This window comes from Ooceraea biroi, chromosome 7, assembly GCF_003672135.1.
Source record: "Ooceraea biroi isolate clonal line C1 chromosome 7, Obir_v5.4, whole genome shotgun sequence".
Lineage (NCBI taxonomy): Eukaryota > Metazoa > Arthropoda > Insecta > Hymenoptera > Formicidae > Ooceraea > Ooceraea biroi.
The window spans coordinates 1,833,885-1,850,356 of NC_039512.1; the positions used below are offsets into that span (position 1 = coordinate 1,833,885).

Consider the following 16,472-nt stretch of genomic DNA (forward strand, 5'->3'; position numbering starts at 1 on the left):
AAATGGAGATATAATACTATTAATCATAGAGAAAAACTAATAAAAATAATTTGATATAATTTCACAATTTAATGCTTTTATGCAATTTGCATATATAAGCATTAAACGAAGTTTAAATTAAGAAACAATATTATTTCTTTTTATTAATTATATTCTATATCTATCTGAAATTCACAGAAAAATATGTCTCTACTTCATCTTTCTTGCGTTTTTATTGAATGAAAGAAAGAAAACGCACTGTTATATAATTCAATTTATTATTAATCTTATACACAATGAGAAACTAATATTCGTAGTAAAATGTACAGAGCTTTATAACTTACAGTATATTTATAACTTATTATATTTATAATAACTTTTATAGAACCCTTGGAGGATTAGCGCACACACTAAGACTCGGATAAAATATCCTCCAGAGTTTTGTCGTCGTGAAGAGGCGAGTGTCCTAACGTAGGATCACTCTCCAAGAATTCACGCAGCTCGGATTCGAGATCACCGGATGGCTCCGTTGCACTCAAGAGAGACGGTGGTGTCTGACTGCTGTGCGTCATACCGATCGGGATTTGAATCGGCTGCGTCGGCGGTTGATTCGCCCCCACAATACTGATATTTTGATTTTGCTGGTTGGCCGGACTGAGCAGATCCGCGTTCTGAATTGGCGAGGGGGCTGGCAACAAGTTCGACAACACCTGACTGCTGCCGTTACTTGGACTCGATAGTAATGAATTGTCGGCTACTATAGGAGGATTGTGGGTAATTGGTTCGACTTCCATAGGCTCCGATCCACCAAGAGGCGCTATTCCCATCGCCCTACGCAAACCGTCCACAGGCGCGATCCCGGACGGTGGCAGTTTCTTCGCTATCTCAGTGAGATTATCAGTGATTTTTTCAGCTAGCAGCACTTCAGCTTCCGTAGCCTTAGGCACATTGGACAAGTGAGCTGGCGGTGGTGCCGACAGTCGCTCGTGCTGAGCTTGCTTCAACCGGCCTAGAATCTGCGACGTGTCATCAAGACGGCTCTGCAGTGCGGCGCGGTCCTCGCTATACTTTAGTTCGTCTTCTGCAAATAAGAGATATTACGTGCAATTAGATATGTGATGCGATAGAATAATATTAAATCGACATTAATGCTATTTGAAGTTCAGTAACTGCTCTGTAACAATATTATGAGATAAAATAATTTCTTGACACATTTTGACAAGAATCATAGTAGTAACAATAATTACGATTAATTAAATGCGTAACGTATATTAATATAAAATATTAATTTGTAGTACGAAAATATAAACTAAATACTTAAATTAAAATGCTACTCTCGACGGATTATTTTTATCAACAATTTCATAATTACCTAAACTCTCCAAAAACTCCACGTCGATACCAAATTCGGAGAGCGTCTTCAGCTGCTCGATATCGACCTTGATCTTCTCCAGTGATGAAATGTTACGATTCACATCCTGCATGGGCTTCTCCAGCAAGGTCTTGATCTTTTCCTCCTCTTCCTTCAGTCTTCGTTTTTCCTCAAGGAATTTTTTCGTCTTCCTATGATCGCCGCCCGTCAGGATATCCAAAAGGTCGTCGACCATGGTCAATGTGTAATCACAGTCCTTGGCGAAATCCAGGATGGACTCGGCGTACTGAACAGCGGTTTCATCGCCGTATGTCTGATAAACCAAATCCGTCTCCTCCTTCGTGAGGTTCGCGAACGTCGAATCGTAGCTGGGCGCGTACGAACCGAACGCGCCGTAATACAAAGGTTTCGCCGGTTTCGACAAATTCCTTCGATCCTCACGAAATCCAGCCAGCGCCCCCGTGCCATGATTTAATTTGCCAATCAATTGCCCCAGCGATACGGGTCTCTGGTTGGTTCCCGGAATGATCCCGTCTCCGGGCACGATAATCTGCAGACTGGTAGTGCCGTCTTTCTTTTGTCGCAGGAAACCCATCTTTGAATTAACCCTTTTCAAGCTGAGCTTCTCTGCCGCGGCTTTCGCCGCCCCCCTAGCCTGCTTCAGTATCTCATCTGGTGTCAAATCATCGGGAATCGCCTCGAACTTACCCAAATTCGCCAATCTCATCTTTCTCTGATTCTCCTTCCTGAGCTCCTCCGCTTCCTCGTTGCGCTCCTCCTGTTCGCGTTCCCGCTCGATCTGCTCCTCTGTCGCGGGCGCGTCCGGATTGTTGGGATCCTCGGTGCCCAGCTCGAATCCCAGCTCCTCCCTCGTGATGTCGTTCATGTACATCAAGACTGGCCTCAGCTGCCGCAGCTTCTCGGGAGTCACCATCTTCAGACCGACGTGCAGCAACTTTTTCGCTGCTTTGTAGTAAATGGTATCGGGATGGTTGTACGTCGTAGCGTTATCGCACATGAGCTTGAAGTCGTCCACGAATTCCTGCAGGTTCTGATAGTTGTTGTCGTCTATCTTCTGTTTTATCGTGCTGAAATCCATAGGATTCGTGATGATCTGCGAGTAGCCGGGCGCGATGCTGTCTGTGACCGGCCAGGCGAAAAACTGCTGCGGATCCCGCTTTTCCATCGACCTCAACAAGTGCTCCAGCAATCTCTGGAGGGGTGTGCGCTCCGCTATCTTCCTGAGGACGCATGTTCTAGGTTCACGATGCGGTGACAGGGAGCTTATGTTACTAACGCCGATCCTCAATTCACCGCTGGACGGTGGTCTAGGCGGCAACAACTGATTGTGATTGGGAATCTTCTTCGGTGGTGGCTCCGCTAGGTTCTCATCGGCGTCACCGACCGACTCCTGACTCGATTCCTCCCTCCGCCTCTTCTTATCCTTGTGATGGTGCTTGTGTCGCTTGTCTTTCTTTTTCTTTTTCTTCTTGAGCTTCTTGTGGCCGACGTACCTATCGTACTCCGTGTCGCCCTGACTGACGGAGTAGTTGAGGCCCAGCTGTTGCTGATAGTGCTGCGACAGCATCGTAGTCTGACTCGGCGACTCGCCGCCGTGCTCGGGCGTCCCACTACTGCCTCCTACCTTCAAGATTAGCTTCAAACTAGGCGGCTTGTCCGTCGTTGTGTATTGCCCCTCTGTTAAAAAAGAAAGAGGACAAGAGTGATTAGCAGAAAATTCATAAAAACAATTATTTCAAGCAGCGCACTAAAATCGTTGCTCTATGGAAGCCATACACATAATCTGTTGTATACATATATATATATATATATATATATATGTATATGTATATTACATGCAATAATGAGAAAACCTTGTGGAGAATTATGCACAGTGCAGGATAAAAGAATATATAGCAACACAACAAATACGACGCCAGATGTATTGCAATGTCTAACTTGCAGGTATCGGAAAGAGATGCAAATCAGATAACAAATGAATTCTACGGGACATTAAGAGAGACGGTGGGGGGTGTGGGATGAACACAGTACCGACGATAATATGAAGAGACTTTATTAACAGGATAGTGACCTTGTTTTCACATTCAACGAACTGGAAGCGAGATGGAAGTAGCTTGACTTAAATTAAACAAATCTCATAATGGAAATATATCAACTATAAAATAATTTCCATCGATTGCATTAATATCGATAATATCTGGAGATAATCGGCAGAAATAATCAGGGAGAGAGCAATCATGAAAATCGAGAATACCTCGAAATAAGAGGTGAAGCAAAGCATGTATGGCTCCCAACGCCACGGTACATAACAGCCAAAGGAATTATGTGATTGAAGTGCAACAACAGGTTCATCTGAACGTGTGTGAACAACTTGAGCACCCTGAGCATGTTGACTCCGCAACGGAGGCAGAGTCTACCATCTAGATCTTGTTGCACTTCAACGGGTCCAACAGACAAAAAATAAAGAGAGGGTTCAGGGCATTTGATAATTCTCGAAGCATAGCTAGCTTCTGTCGTGCAACCAGTCCATGTCCGTTGTTACTCGTCACTTACTTCCACGTCGCGCCTGTCGCTGTGGAACGCTTCGCTTATACTTTCGTATCCACCTCACTTCTATACTCCGACCTCACTCTCAGTTTGTCCGTGGTGAAAACGCAGTCAAAATCCCTGTGCATCATTAAACTATGAGTACGAGAAGGATCCAAATGAAAAACGCAGAGAGAGAGCGCAGTTGGTTTGCTCGCAAGGCTACCAGGAGGGCCTCGGCCCTTCGCTCTGGAAGCATCCTCTCTTTCATTCGGATCCTTTTTACGAATGATATACAAATACAAGAGTCTCGCTTGGTGCAATGTAATGATGCGTCGTCAGCAATGTCTAATATAGCGCATCTAATTCTCGCTATCTCTCGAGAGAGATTACTGCTCGTTGAGTAAGCTTTCTCGTTGACAGATGAAAATGCGGAAGTGAAATTGTTCACCCATTCATCGAACCACTTGCACCGTCGGCAGCGGCACAAGTGGCGACGTTTCCTCCGATAACGATCGACAGACTGAACTGAAAACGAATGATAGAGAAGAGAAAGAAAATTCGAAGCGGAGAAGAACCGCGGAACCAATGCAGCCAAGTATCTCGACCAAACGGGTGTACATGTGTGCTCTCATTCGGCCCTCACCTTCGTGCCGCTCGCGCTTGTGCTTTTTGTGCTTCTTTGACCCCATGTCTTGCGCGTCCGGTATGGTCTCGTAGGGAAAAACGACTATTTGCTCGTCGCACGGCGATCCCTGGAGCGGCGTGCCACAAAACCGCGCTCGATCGTACACAGACAACACAGTGGCGGCCATTGACTACGTCACGGATGCCCCGTTCCGTTTCGCCGTTCCGCTCCGCTCTCCGCAGCGCTCGGAGCGAGAAAAGTGGCAACCTCGGAACACGACCGTCATGGCGGCGCGTCGCGCGCGCGATTCGGATATCGATACTCGCGTCGCGCTCGACTATTTCACGACACGTACGCATAATGCGATTAAAGTTAACGCCGATTTCGTCAATCGGAGACGTAACGGTTCGCACGTGACGCGTTTAAAGTGCAGTGCGCGGATCGATCTCATCCCGACGAGCTGGACTGCTGACACCGATGGACATGGAGGAATGTACTTCACGATAACAATGAGACTTCCGGGGAGTCGGGTTTCATTGGTAAGTAGATACAACGATGTCTCGACATTTACCCCGTTTCGAATTTTATTCTGACAAAATTTCCACGCCGCACGCAACGGCGGAGGCGTTTAATGTCGAGCGCGAAAATACCGCGAGAACGGTGACGGTTGAATCGCGACGCGAAAACCGACATCGCGTTTTCGAGCATGGCGGCCATTGTGCGTCCGTGCGTCCGTTCGGAACTCTGTACGGGCGGAGGAAACCCTCCCTAACCTACAAAGACGTCTCGCGTACCGGCATCCGACGCACCCGATCGAGCGGCGGCACACCGGCTGCCGATCGCGGCTCGCGGATGCCAGATTCCCCTTAAAAAGCTTGTAGGACTCACCTCGCACGACGACGACTCGACGACGACGACGATTAAAGGGACGGCGATCAGCTGTTTCGCGCTCGAAACGCCGACAGATAGTGAGGGAGAGAGACGGAGAAACGCCGTTCGCGTTCCTGCGAGCCGCGGCTCGAAAAAAAATACCGCTCGCTCTCACGCCGGACTCGACGCCGTTGCGGATCTCCCCATGCCTTGGCAAAACGTCAGACTCTCCGATGCGCCGGACTGGCTCGCGCCCTTCTTCCGCGAAATCATCGTGAAATACGAGATGATAAACACCATCGAGTACGATGATAGACGCGCCATTTGTGGGAGGAATACTAACACGAGTCGACAGAAATAAAATTCGCGTCTGCATTATTTTAGCACATCATTTTTCTCTCTCGATTTTTCTTTCTACGACAAACAATTGTCGCGAAGGGTGTACTGGAAGTATAAAGTACTTGCGTTTCGTACACAGTCTTCCAAAAATCTTTTATGTTTCAGAAAATAAAATGTGAATTACATACAGATATATATATATATATATATATATATATATATATATATAATTTGTAATACTTTGTAATAACTTGGATATGGCAGACTTATTATGTATAATTGTGGAAAATGTTTTGTACGGGAAATATTTTGAGTCGACGTCTGAACGCTTCTGCGTCTCTTCGTCTTCTTCTTTTTCAAGAGTACGTCGATCAATAATGCTTCACGCTACATGTCTCGAGCGTGATACACTACCCGCGGCGATTTCGGGAAAGGGATGGCAATCCCTTACGATCGTCGCGGTCGTATTTTTCCGCGGGAGCGGAAAATTCCGAGGCGCGACTTTTTCTTGCGGCGTATCGATTCGCGTGAACCCTGTAATTACCTTACTTCTATTACACACACGTGTGCCTTAATGAAGCGTAACGCGCAGCCGGGAGCCTGCTAGTTACGCCACTGCGTGCGTGCGCGGTGGATGATCGAGGGCCCGCGAAGAGAGGAAGCCGACACTGCGGACGCACAATGCGAGAAAATGCATTGACTGTAATATCGAAGCGATTCTGATGCCAGCTCATTGCTCGCTCCGTCGTCTGAGTCACGTTTCCTTCTCGCCTTGCGTACGCCGCTCTTACAACCTTTTGTTTACATTCTCGGAGCTGCATCCGGCCTTTTTACTGTGCTGCGTTTTTATCATATCGCTTTATAGATACTCTCAGCACACTCTCTCCTCATCCGGTTGTCACCTTTTCCCCTAGCTGTTTTCTAACGATTTTATAATCATTTTTAATTTCGCGAGGGAAGTAGGATACTTTGTGATCTCGCTCTTACGATTCACAATATACTCACTAGCTCGCGTCCCGCGAATTCTGCTCCAAGAATAATAGAATCATGTATCTATTCTCTACTTCAATTTCCTCCTTTGGTCCTACGATCGCTTTATTATCCTTCCTCGTAACGCCTAGGTTCTCCTTTTTCCCTTCTCTCTTTGTCATCTCTTTCCTGCTCGATCGTCTGCACGTTCGCCTCTCTGTCCTTTGCTCTTTTCCTTCTTCCCATAATGTCGCTCCATAGTGCAGTGTATATATACATGTATCCTCCCTTTCGATGCACTCCGTCTGCCTCGTGCGGAGCGTCGCTCCTTCTCCAGTCACTGCCCTTATCCCCACCCCGTCGCTTTCGCGTGCGATAGCGCCGGGCCAGGCCGCGGCATCGCGTCGTTCGGCTGGCGCGCACAGTTGCGCTCCGTAATTTCACGTCGGCGAATGGGGAACGCGCACGCGACTAGCCGCGCGAACGAGCCGTTTCGCTCGCAACGAGAGCGTCACCCGTGCCCACGATTGAGTTCCTTCGATTCTGCATCGTTTCCGTCGCCGAGTAGCGGGGCAGGAGAGGAACGACAGGGGGTGGACCGGCGAGAATGGAGCGGTTTCGAGTGACGCCAACGGACAACGCTGTGCGCTACACGCGGCACTCGGCGACAGTACGCGATTGCGGTGAGTGCGTTTGTTTTGATGCCCGCGTGCGTGCGTGTCATCGCGGCTCCACGTGCTCCCCGTGATGGGCGGTGCGGGTGCCAAGCGTGCTCGCGCGCGAGCGCGAGCTTCTCTTGAGCAATACCCTCTACGAAGGTGTATTTTTAACGCACCTCGTGAGTCGCGAAAACGCGAAACCCACCATGTTGCGCCGCGCGCGGACCCGCGCGCTTACCCGCCGTGTAGCTTGCGGCTACGTCGCGTCATTCTTCGAAACGCCGGCGACGCGGCGCATGGCAATTGCAAGTTGAAACCCTAGCGCCATGTGATATGGTTCTGTCTCTTTCCCGAGCAAGTAAACAAGGCTGATAGCGTTATTTATTTATGACAAAGTTTAAGAGATGTTTATGTCAGGTATATATATTGATATATCGATTGATATATCGAGAATACGAATATAGTAAAGAACTAACGGAATAGAAGAATGTAGTAAACATTGTGGAAAGCGTCATAAATAGAATAAACAGAAGAGATAGGCGAAGCTATGCGTAACATACCATCGAGTATGAAGACAAGAGAAAGAAAAATAAACATGAAGATAGCAATTCTATTCTGTTTTGTATCGACAAAATATCGTTTTCTAGACAATTAAAATTGTTCCCCTTATAATTTTGTATAAAATGAGGATATCAACAGTTGTACAATAAACAGTTCGAAAAAACAGAGTTTGATGACCGGAGTAATTGTGAACATATTATTATTATCATTGAAAGAGATGCCGAAATTAAACGAATATTAAAGGAAATTAAATAAATAACTTGCGATAAGAAAATACTAATTATGACGATCAAATTAGAAAAGCAATGTTGCACATTGTTACAGAATAAATACTTGACAGGACAAGAGACGTATTATACAACAGCGAAATCAATCAGTCGTGACTTAATAAAAAGATGATCATTAAAATATCTATGGTAGCATAACATTAACCTCGTACCATTATTCATGCACTTACAACAACAAAACAATTAATACATGTTCTATTTTCATCCGCGTTCTTATCAAATAACACGAAAGTGTACAGACATTCACGAGACATTCCATGATAGACAGCAGCAAGTAATTCCGCCTATCGCTAGTCACCAGTTTATCATTGTCATGTATTGCTTTATCGGAACTCATCATTGCAGGCGAGATATGTATTTCATTTTTTTCCTTTCGTGGTTTTGCATATAAAATGCTTAAAGACTAAGGTGTGACGTATGCGGAGAGGTTTTCATTCCAAGGTCGATCGATCGATCGTCGTCACGGTGGAAATTAAGACCGATCGTGTTAGAAGTTAGCCACGATCAATACACAATGTTTCATAAGCACCTCCCGCATCAAACCTTAAAAATGTGTTCTTCAACATACGCGTGAAGTTTACCTTGAAAATTTATTGCATGATTATAATTTCTTATTACTTGGCTAAATTTGTTTATACATTGATATAAATTTGATTTTAATACACTCAGATAAATTTAATAATTTAATAATATAATATACTTTTTTAATGTGAAATGAGTTATTAATTTGAAAACAGATTTACGTTAAGGATTAATTATCAAAAGATTTTGATATCGAGAATTGAGAGCAACTAACGACCTACAATTTATTTTCAGAAAAAGTTATTAAAAGTTTTAAAGTTTGTCCAAAAATGTGTTCTCTTGAAGTACCACATAAAGCATATGAAACATAAAGATATACATGAGATAACATTGCGAAGTTCAAATTGCAATGGCTTCGCCTTATCTTTATTAAATATCGACTCATGAAGCCTTTGCTTCATATATTTCCAGAGTGAAAAAGTAAAATAAAAACTTCATTGTTTGAATCACGCGTTAATGTTATGTACATGAACTTTATTTAATAGGAAAAATTTCTGTCAAAAATATACAATTTCCTTCAGATAGTTTATGATCGACTTAACGAGTTTACGTCTGCTTGCCTCATATTTTCTCGAAATTCCCGAACTGTCTTTGGCCTCGTGTGCAAAGCCCGGTTATTTTTGTCAGGGAAGCGATCATCTTAGACGTACTAATAAATGACAATTTAGCGTTGTCAGTACTTCCGCCTAATAACATGTCTTTTCGATTTCATTGGCGGATCGGTCATCGACATAAATTAATGGTCGAGACATAAAGTGATACTAACGTTTTCAATGTCCACTTTGTACCGTTTTACTACCCTATGCTATTGTATCATCCATATGCGTAACACGCGTAATGAATAAATTCTATAACTGAAAATATAAATTAATAAAAAATTAAAATAATAAGATTTCTTATTGATTTTTTGACATTAAAAATCGTCATACAGAGATTGCGTGATTTATCTCTATGTTGTAAGATACAGCTTAGTTTTAGAAGCTGTGTTTAAATACAAAAAACGCATGATATCAGAACAATATTTGGTAAACGATGTTTTACGCAATATTACTCTGTTATTATTGCTGCATGACGCTGGAAAAAGGGAACAGTCGGCATATTGGTTTTTCGCGTAACTTATTAGAAAAAGTCGCGGTTGTTCTTATAAATTGATCAGCTTGGATGGGACGCAGCGAACTGCAACGAGATAAATGCCCGTCGAGTCGAGTCACAAACGAAATCGCATCAACGCGAATCGATACAATGCGCCAGCATACATCAAACAGTAATTGTCGCCACGGCAATAACCGGAATTATTGCGCGCAGTAGTGTTTGAAAACGCTTAACGCTCAGATGCCCTGGATTAAAATCAAATGTATATTTAAAATTGACTAAAGATTTTGAATATTATATACATTTTTAATTTAATGTCGTGATAACATTTGAATTGAAAATTTTTATCAATTTTATATTTCATTTGAGAAATCACATTTAACTAATGGGCAATAACAGTAATTGAATAAAAATTTTAAGTAAAATTTGTAAGAGGAAAACAGTAATTCGTCACGCGTGAAAATATTTAATTTTTTATGAAAATATTTATACATAATTATCTATTTCTCTGTTTTATCATTCTTTTTGTTTTTTATCTAATAATAGTGTTTTGAAAGAAAATACCAACTGATTCCGAGAATTTTTAAAATCATCTTCGGGCGTTATAATATTTAAAATTTTATGAGTTCGAGAAATCTTATCGTTTGACGTACGATAGCTATAACAGATATCGATGTTTAACATCCTATTACTGTTTGCTAGATATTTTTCGACGATGATTCATAAAATCAAATATAAACTTTTCGATATCTCTCTAATGATTTCATAAACGCGTATTGCAATAGCGATTGCAATCAATATTATTACTATTGTTTGTGTATTGTAACAGAGCATTGAGAAAAAGGAAAAGAAGCCTTCTTGGAATTTTCAAATTTTATTTATGAACCTTATCTTTATCCTTTTTTATAAATTTGATATTGTATTTCATATACATGTGGAAAGTCTTAATTTTTTTATATATGCTTATAAATGCTTGACTGATCTACACACATTTATCAAGCATGATACGTGTTGCACGCATCCGCAAATCAAGTTCAACAGGAGTATGATTAAATAAATTGTCCAAGTCATGAAAGTCTTATCTAAAAGATTAAAACGCAACGATCCAGGCTTAGAACGTTTGCGCGACTAGCGTCTGGCTTACGCCGCGCGATTATGCGCGTCAGTCTGATTCTCCGTAAAAGCCCGTTTAATTTGGCACGCGATAAACATCGCGCGAAGAAGGCCACCATCATTCGACATTCCGTGACTGCAGCTGCAGCGGTCGTGTCTCCTGGAATAACGTACGTGAAGCAACGCGAAACGACGAAATTCGATCGATTTCGCGAATTCGGTGCGAACCGATTAAGCGCCGCTTTTAGCGTCAAAAAGAAAACGCCCACTCGTAACCTTCGACCTGTAACCTTCGCATGAGAACCACTCGGGAACCTGTCGGTCCGAAGGCCGAACTTCGTCAATGAGGAAACTCGCCCTGGCAGGGCGAGACAGGATTGGTTCGGAGGACGTAAGGGGAGGTTGTGCAGCTGCATCCCCGTCTGCTACAAAAGCAGGATCGAGTGGTGGTCGATAATCCAGCAACCCCACCCTGCTACCGTGTACGTGCCCGTATCGGTCTTGTGATCCTTCTTTACGAAAACCCGCCGTTCTCCGCTTCCATCCGCTTCTTTTTTGATAAACTAAGTATAACAGATCATATCTTTATCGTGAGTCTGTGTTAGACTATTTGTGAAATTTGAATTAAAAGTCTACTCGAATAAAATCAAATATAACGATTTTTATAGGCATGATTTATTTTTCTGAATGGTATCATTTTTAATTTATCGTAATCACTTTCCAATTAGCTGTGTTTATCAAACTTCTCGCTTAATGATTTGTCGGTTGCAACTAATATATCATGACTCAATGTTAATATTAAATTGTATTAATTATAGCAAAGTTGATACTCTTGCTGTTCATGTTCTGATTGCATATTTGACGCTAAATGCAATCGGCAAACTTCGCTTTGCACCCTGACATTGAACTCGATGTTCATATTAGGCGACTGAAACTTCAGCTTAACTTCATACTTACGTACCGGCTACTATGTACGCGCAAGGTGCTCAATGAATATACATACGCGCTGTCAGTATCACGTGCGTACACTTCCACAGGACAGTTTCCACGTGAATGTCACGTAAGGCACGTGGCGCCCTCGAGCAACCAAAGCTAGAGGATGCGACTGCCAATCAGAGACTTTTTTACCCGCACATCACCCCGAAATAGGGGATGATTTTTATATGGATGATATTAAAATGTCGTCTATAGAATGAATCTTTTATCCTTGAACGATAATTTTCATATCTTATTCGCGCGTCATTTGTTTCTGCGAGATAATGTCAAATTAAATCCTTAAATACTATAGCAAAATTATCTTTAAAGTAAATTTCAGAGATTTGTTGAGAAAAACTGATAGCAAAAATTGCTAATCTACTAATAGAATGTATAAAACAATACGAAAAATTATTTTTAATTTTTTCGTCGGTTAGCCTGTTTTACAGAAGATATAAATTAAAGTCTAATCATGTTAATATTAACAATCAAATTAAACATTCAAGCAGTAATGGTAATTTTTTAAAGAAATAATACATTAGTATTATTTCTATAATACTTTATATCATGTTAACTTACAAAGTTTAGTAAAGCGAAGGAATAAGAACGATACAGTCATAATTTTCTGCAAATATTTCATGAATGCTTTCATGAAATGTATTATGCACGAGATGGTGAAATGTCAAGACAACTTGCATCATAAAAGACAGGCGTTTCCAAATGTGACACGATATGTCAACAAGATATTATGTATAAACTGACATTTCGCCATTCTGGCGTGCTGCCAGTAGACATAACTTTTCCTCAGAATGCATATCTGAAATGATGCTCAAATGCTTGTTCACTCTACCAACAAAGAGAAGTCAAAGAGAAGAGAAGAAAGAGAGAAAGACTTGAAAGTAAGAGAGAAACAAGAGAGATATACGAAGCAGAGATAGAAATATAAACCTTAGCATCCGCTAAACTGGCGGTTGAATAAGAAGAATCTAATCTGCATTCTGAGCCCACATATTTTCTGTATAGAATTTTTATATTTACTACATTAAATATTTCTATATTTTCTATATTTTTGTACATCGCTTGTTACATCTGTTATCTAAATAAAAATTCTGAATTGACATAAATTAAATAGGTATCTCCAAATAAAAAAAAAAATATTTTACTATCTTATCCAAAGAAATAGTCAATCCCAAGAAATATCCCAATTATTTAATCAAAAGCTTAATGTGAAAATAGAAAGTAGTTACGTTCCACCAGCTGATCAAGATAAATGATATCTTTTATTGACGCATCGTATTTTTATCGAAGATAATTCTGCTTTTACAATTTTATCACTTCAGTTTCCATTTGAAATCTCCTATTCTGCTGCTGAGTAGAATCGAGATTCCGATACGAAAACCGATTTCAAAATCCGTGCGATTGAAATTCCGAATAATCGAACATACGCGAGGAGAGCTTATCGTGTCGATCGTAATGCGCGGCTTCTGCGTCGAGAGAGCTTAAGAGCGGACAATACTGGTTTGATTCCAATTCCTCGGTATATCTCGTTCCACGAAAAGCAACGAGGCGGCAGCCTTTCATTCATAAAGCGGATCTTCTCATTTTGGTGGGAAGCGAAGCGCATTTCGACGCGCGAAGCGCGCGCTGCCGCGATGCTATAACGAAGAACGAGGACCTCGCGTGTCAATTGACATTTATTCCCGGCGATACGTCACGACGAATTCCCCTCACAATACACAATAGCCGAGGCTAGAGAGAGAGAAAGATATAGAACTCGGCGTTTATTCAACGCGGCTAAAAATACGACTAACGTGTTAAAAGTCATAAAATTCCTGATAACAACCTTCGCAAAACTTCAAGTAAGGATTACGTAACCCGTATCACAAAACCGAGCATTTTAATTAATTCTATTGTATTTCCAATACTAATGGCGTCTACAGCAATGCGACGTCTTTGCGTATCTCGTTGCAAAACCACAACAGAGGCTTTTTCCGGGGCGCAAATCAGATTGAGCGTATCTTTAGAACGATCTTTAGAATTGGGATCTGAAATGACGTCGTGCGCCGCGCGCAAGGAATTCAGTCGGGGTTAAAAGGTTGAAGCGTCGTCGTAATCCGCTGCGACGAACACAGGCGGAATTGGAGGCAAAAATCCAGTCAGTTGAATCACCCTGATGACATGGCTGGAGCAACGCGAGAGCTTTAACCGACTCGCTGTTGCGCGCGTGTGAAAACAATAACGCCGTAATTAGGCCAATAATAAAATAATCGTTAGGCTGCATGCGCGTCCGTCTGTCCGTGTTTCTCTCTGCGTTGTCTCTCGCGTGTGCATTTAAGTGCTGAAGATGTGCTCGTTGGTATCAGACACGCTTATGCAATCGCGTAGAAAATTTCAAAAGAGATTAAAAACGCCGCGAAATTTTTTGTGCCGAGCCTGCAAATGTGTCGGCAGCAATTAAGGTATATTAAATGAATGTGACGTCATTTCATCACTTTGGGAATTGGAATTCTACTCGCTTGATTAATTGTTCTTCCGCAAAATGTTCTGAAAAATGGTCAAATTATTTTAATTATTATTTTTATTAATCTTTTCATTTTTAATCGTTTCTTATTTAAGTACTGTTTCCATTATTTGATTAGATTAAAAATTAAATTTACGCTGCCTCGATAAAATCGTCTACATGTTGATCAATTATTCAAAATAGTTTGATATTTCTCTCATTGATTTTATCCTCTTTTCATAAGTGTGGCATCGTGATAGAACTTATTAACTAGAACGAGACTATTAACGACTATTAACTAACTAACTAACGAGATCATGAAGCATTAGATAACGTGGGTGGATGCAAGGATGAAAATTCTCCTGGACGCACTCGAGGCGCGATCCCGGACTTCCGACAGTCGATATAGTGTCGGTGATTTATCTCGCGCAGAGTGCTCTGGTATCGCTGATTCCGATCGACGGAGGCCTTGGAGGAGTTAGCCCAAGTTAGCTACTCTATACAGGGTGATCTCGACACGTATCGTTCGAGGGTAGCCTCCTGTATTTTTCCTTGTATTATTGAAAATTTGAAAAAAAGAGAACGAACTATGATTCTCTGTCCACAGATGATTACAGATGAGCAACTAGTCTGCAAATAACAGTCTTATACATATCTTAACAAATTTTTTATCTAAACTGTAAACTCTTTAATCTAATTTTTTTAATTATTAGATGTAAAACAATTTACAAAGAAAAGCTTAAGATTCGATTTTTTATTAAAAATTCTTGGGCGAATCCAGATTTGCCGCAAATCCGCGCTTGCTTCTGGAATACGTGGCTGGCACGCGATTTCCGCAACATTGTGTGCAACATTAAAAGCGATGGTCGCATTTTGGGGTTGAAATATATATATGTGTGAGAAATAGAGAGAGAATTCTTCGCAGGAGGAAGACCTTTTGCGAAAAAGGTGCTGACGTTGTCGTCTGGCTTAAGCTCCACCCTGTGTGGCTCGGGATCGGTCGATGAAACCCTGTGTACCCCACTTTAAACTATCTCCGATGAAAATGTATTATGCAACGCACGCGTACTCACCGCTACCGGTTAGCTCTTAGGCCAGGCTTTAATATACTTTGTCCTCCTCGCTGTCCTCGCCTGCGACAATGTCATTCCACAAAACAGTACGTAAATGCCTTTTGACGTTAAATATTTTAATCGTAAAACAGCACTATATCTATTTCCCACATTTTGCCGGATATATTTATGATCGTTTATACTCGTACGCTAGCACGACGCACGTTCACAGATATTACATTTTAACGTTCTGTAGGTGGAAAGAGCGTGAGTTTATTAAAATAATATCCGTCATTAAAAAACAATAAATTTCTACATTATATTCAGAGGAAGGGAAAATTTTATATGCGACTGATTCTCTTCATGTTAAATGTCACAGAGGGAGAATACAAAATACAGAAGAGTTTTGATATGTATCATGCACATGACATACGAGTAAACTTATATAAATATGATTAACATCCACGTGTATTCATATCGCGTACCGAATTGCAAGTTCATAAATCTTTCAGACTGTAAATAATATATTTTTGCGGTCACGTTTGCCGTTACGATCTTAAATTAATATACGACAGTGAAATGATCGATGCGCTGGGAGAAGAGTCTGCAAACTCTCATTATCTTGAAAAATAATAAAAAATATTCCCCGAGAAACCGTCACCTTCCCTGGCAAGTTTTCCTGAACTTTGCAGTTAAAACACACGGACACGATATTTTCCAAAGAGAGAAGAGCAGTCTCGCGATAGCTGCATCCCTTCACACACGACATGTGGAGCCACCAAGTGTAGCCTTGATACGCGCGAGATTACAAGCCGCTTCATTTACGATACCACCGTGTTCTCCTCCCGTTCTACGAATCAGCTACGGGATGCAGCCATCCTGGATATCACTCGTAGCTTCCCTTTGATTGCAGAGATTACAGGACAGCGTTTGTTTGACGGCATCGT

General features: G+C 41.8%; 2 protein-coding genes across 7 annotated transcripts in view; one reads left to right on the forward strand and one right to left on the reverse strand.

Annotated features, from left to right (window-relative positions):
* Positions 1-238: 238 nt before the first annotated feature.
* Positions 239-5,623, reverse strand: LOC105277683 (bromodomain-containing protein 7). Of its 5 annotated transcripts, none has more exons than XM_011336242.2 (4): positions 5,415-5,527; positions 3,926-4,039; positions 1,352-3,049; positions 239-1,060 (listed from the first exon to the last, which is right to left on the reverse strand). In XM_011336242.2, exons 3-4 carry the CDS (start codon positions 2,937-2,939, stop codon positions 390-392), a joined length of 2,259 nt encoding a protein of 752 aa, XP_011334544.1. In that variant the 5' UTR covers positions 2,940-3,049; positions 3,926-4,039; positions 5,415-5,527; the 3' UTR covers positions 239-389. The 5 variants fall into 5 exon arrangements, with proteins under 5 accessions (XP_011334544.1, XP_011334543.1, XP_011334541.1 ...); XM_011336241.2 differs by lacking the exon at positions 5,415-5,527 and adding an exon at positions 4,545-4,677; XM_011336239.3 differs by lacking the exon at positions 3,926-4,039 and having other exon boundaries at positions 5,415-5,623.
* Positions 5,624-7,148: 1,525 nt separating this feature from the next.
* LOC105277685 (solute carrier family 12 member 4) overlaps positions 7,149-16,472 on the forward strand; it is a 74,762-nt gene continuing 65,438 nt past the window's right edge. Inside the window, exon 1 of one of the 2 annotated variants that reach the window (XM_011336245.3) lies at positions 7,149-7,387. In XM_011336245.3, the coding sequence (XP_011334547.1) occupies positions 7,312-7,387 (76 nt within the window). In that variant the 5' untranslated portion in view covers positions 7,149-7,311. The remainder of the gene's footprint in view (positions 7,388-16,472) is intronic. The other variant, XM_011336243.3, reaches the window with a different exon arrangement.

Coding starts and splice junctions, on each gene's coding strand:
- LOC105277683 (XM_011336240.2), bottom strand. CDS start 4,713: ATGGCCGCCACTGTGTTGTCTGTGTACGATCGAGCGCGGTTTTGTGGC. Junction 3,050..4,544: donor CAAGCGCGAGCGGCACGAAG/GTGAGGGCCGAA, acceptor CTTTTTTAACAG/AGGGGCAATACACAACGACG. Junction 1,061..1,351: donor GGAGTTTTTGGAGAGTTTAG/GTAATTATGAAA, acceptor TCTTATTTGCAG/AAGACGAACTAAAGTATAGC.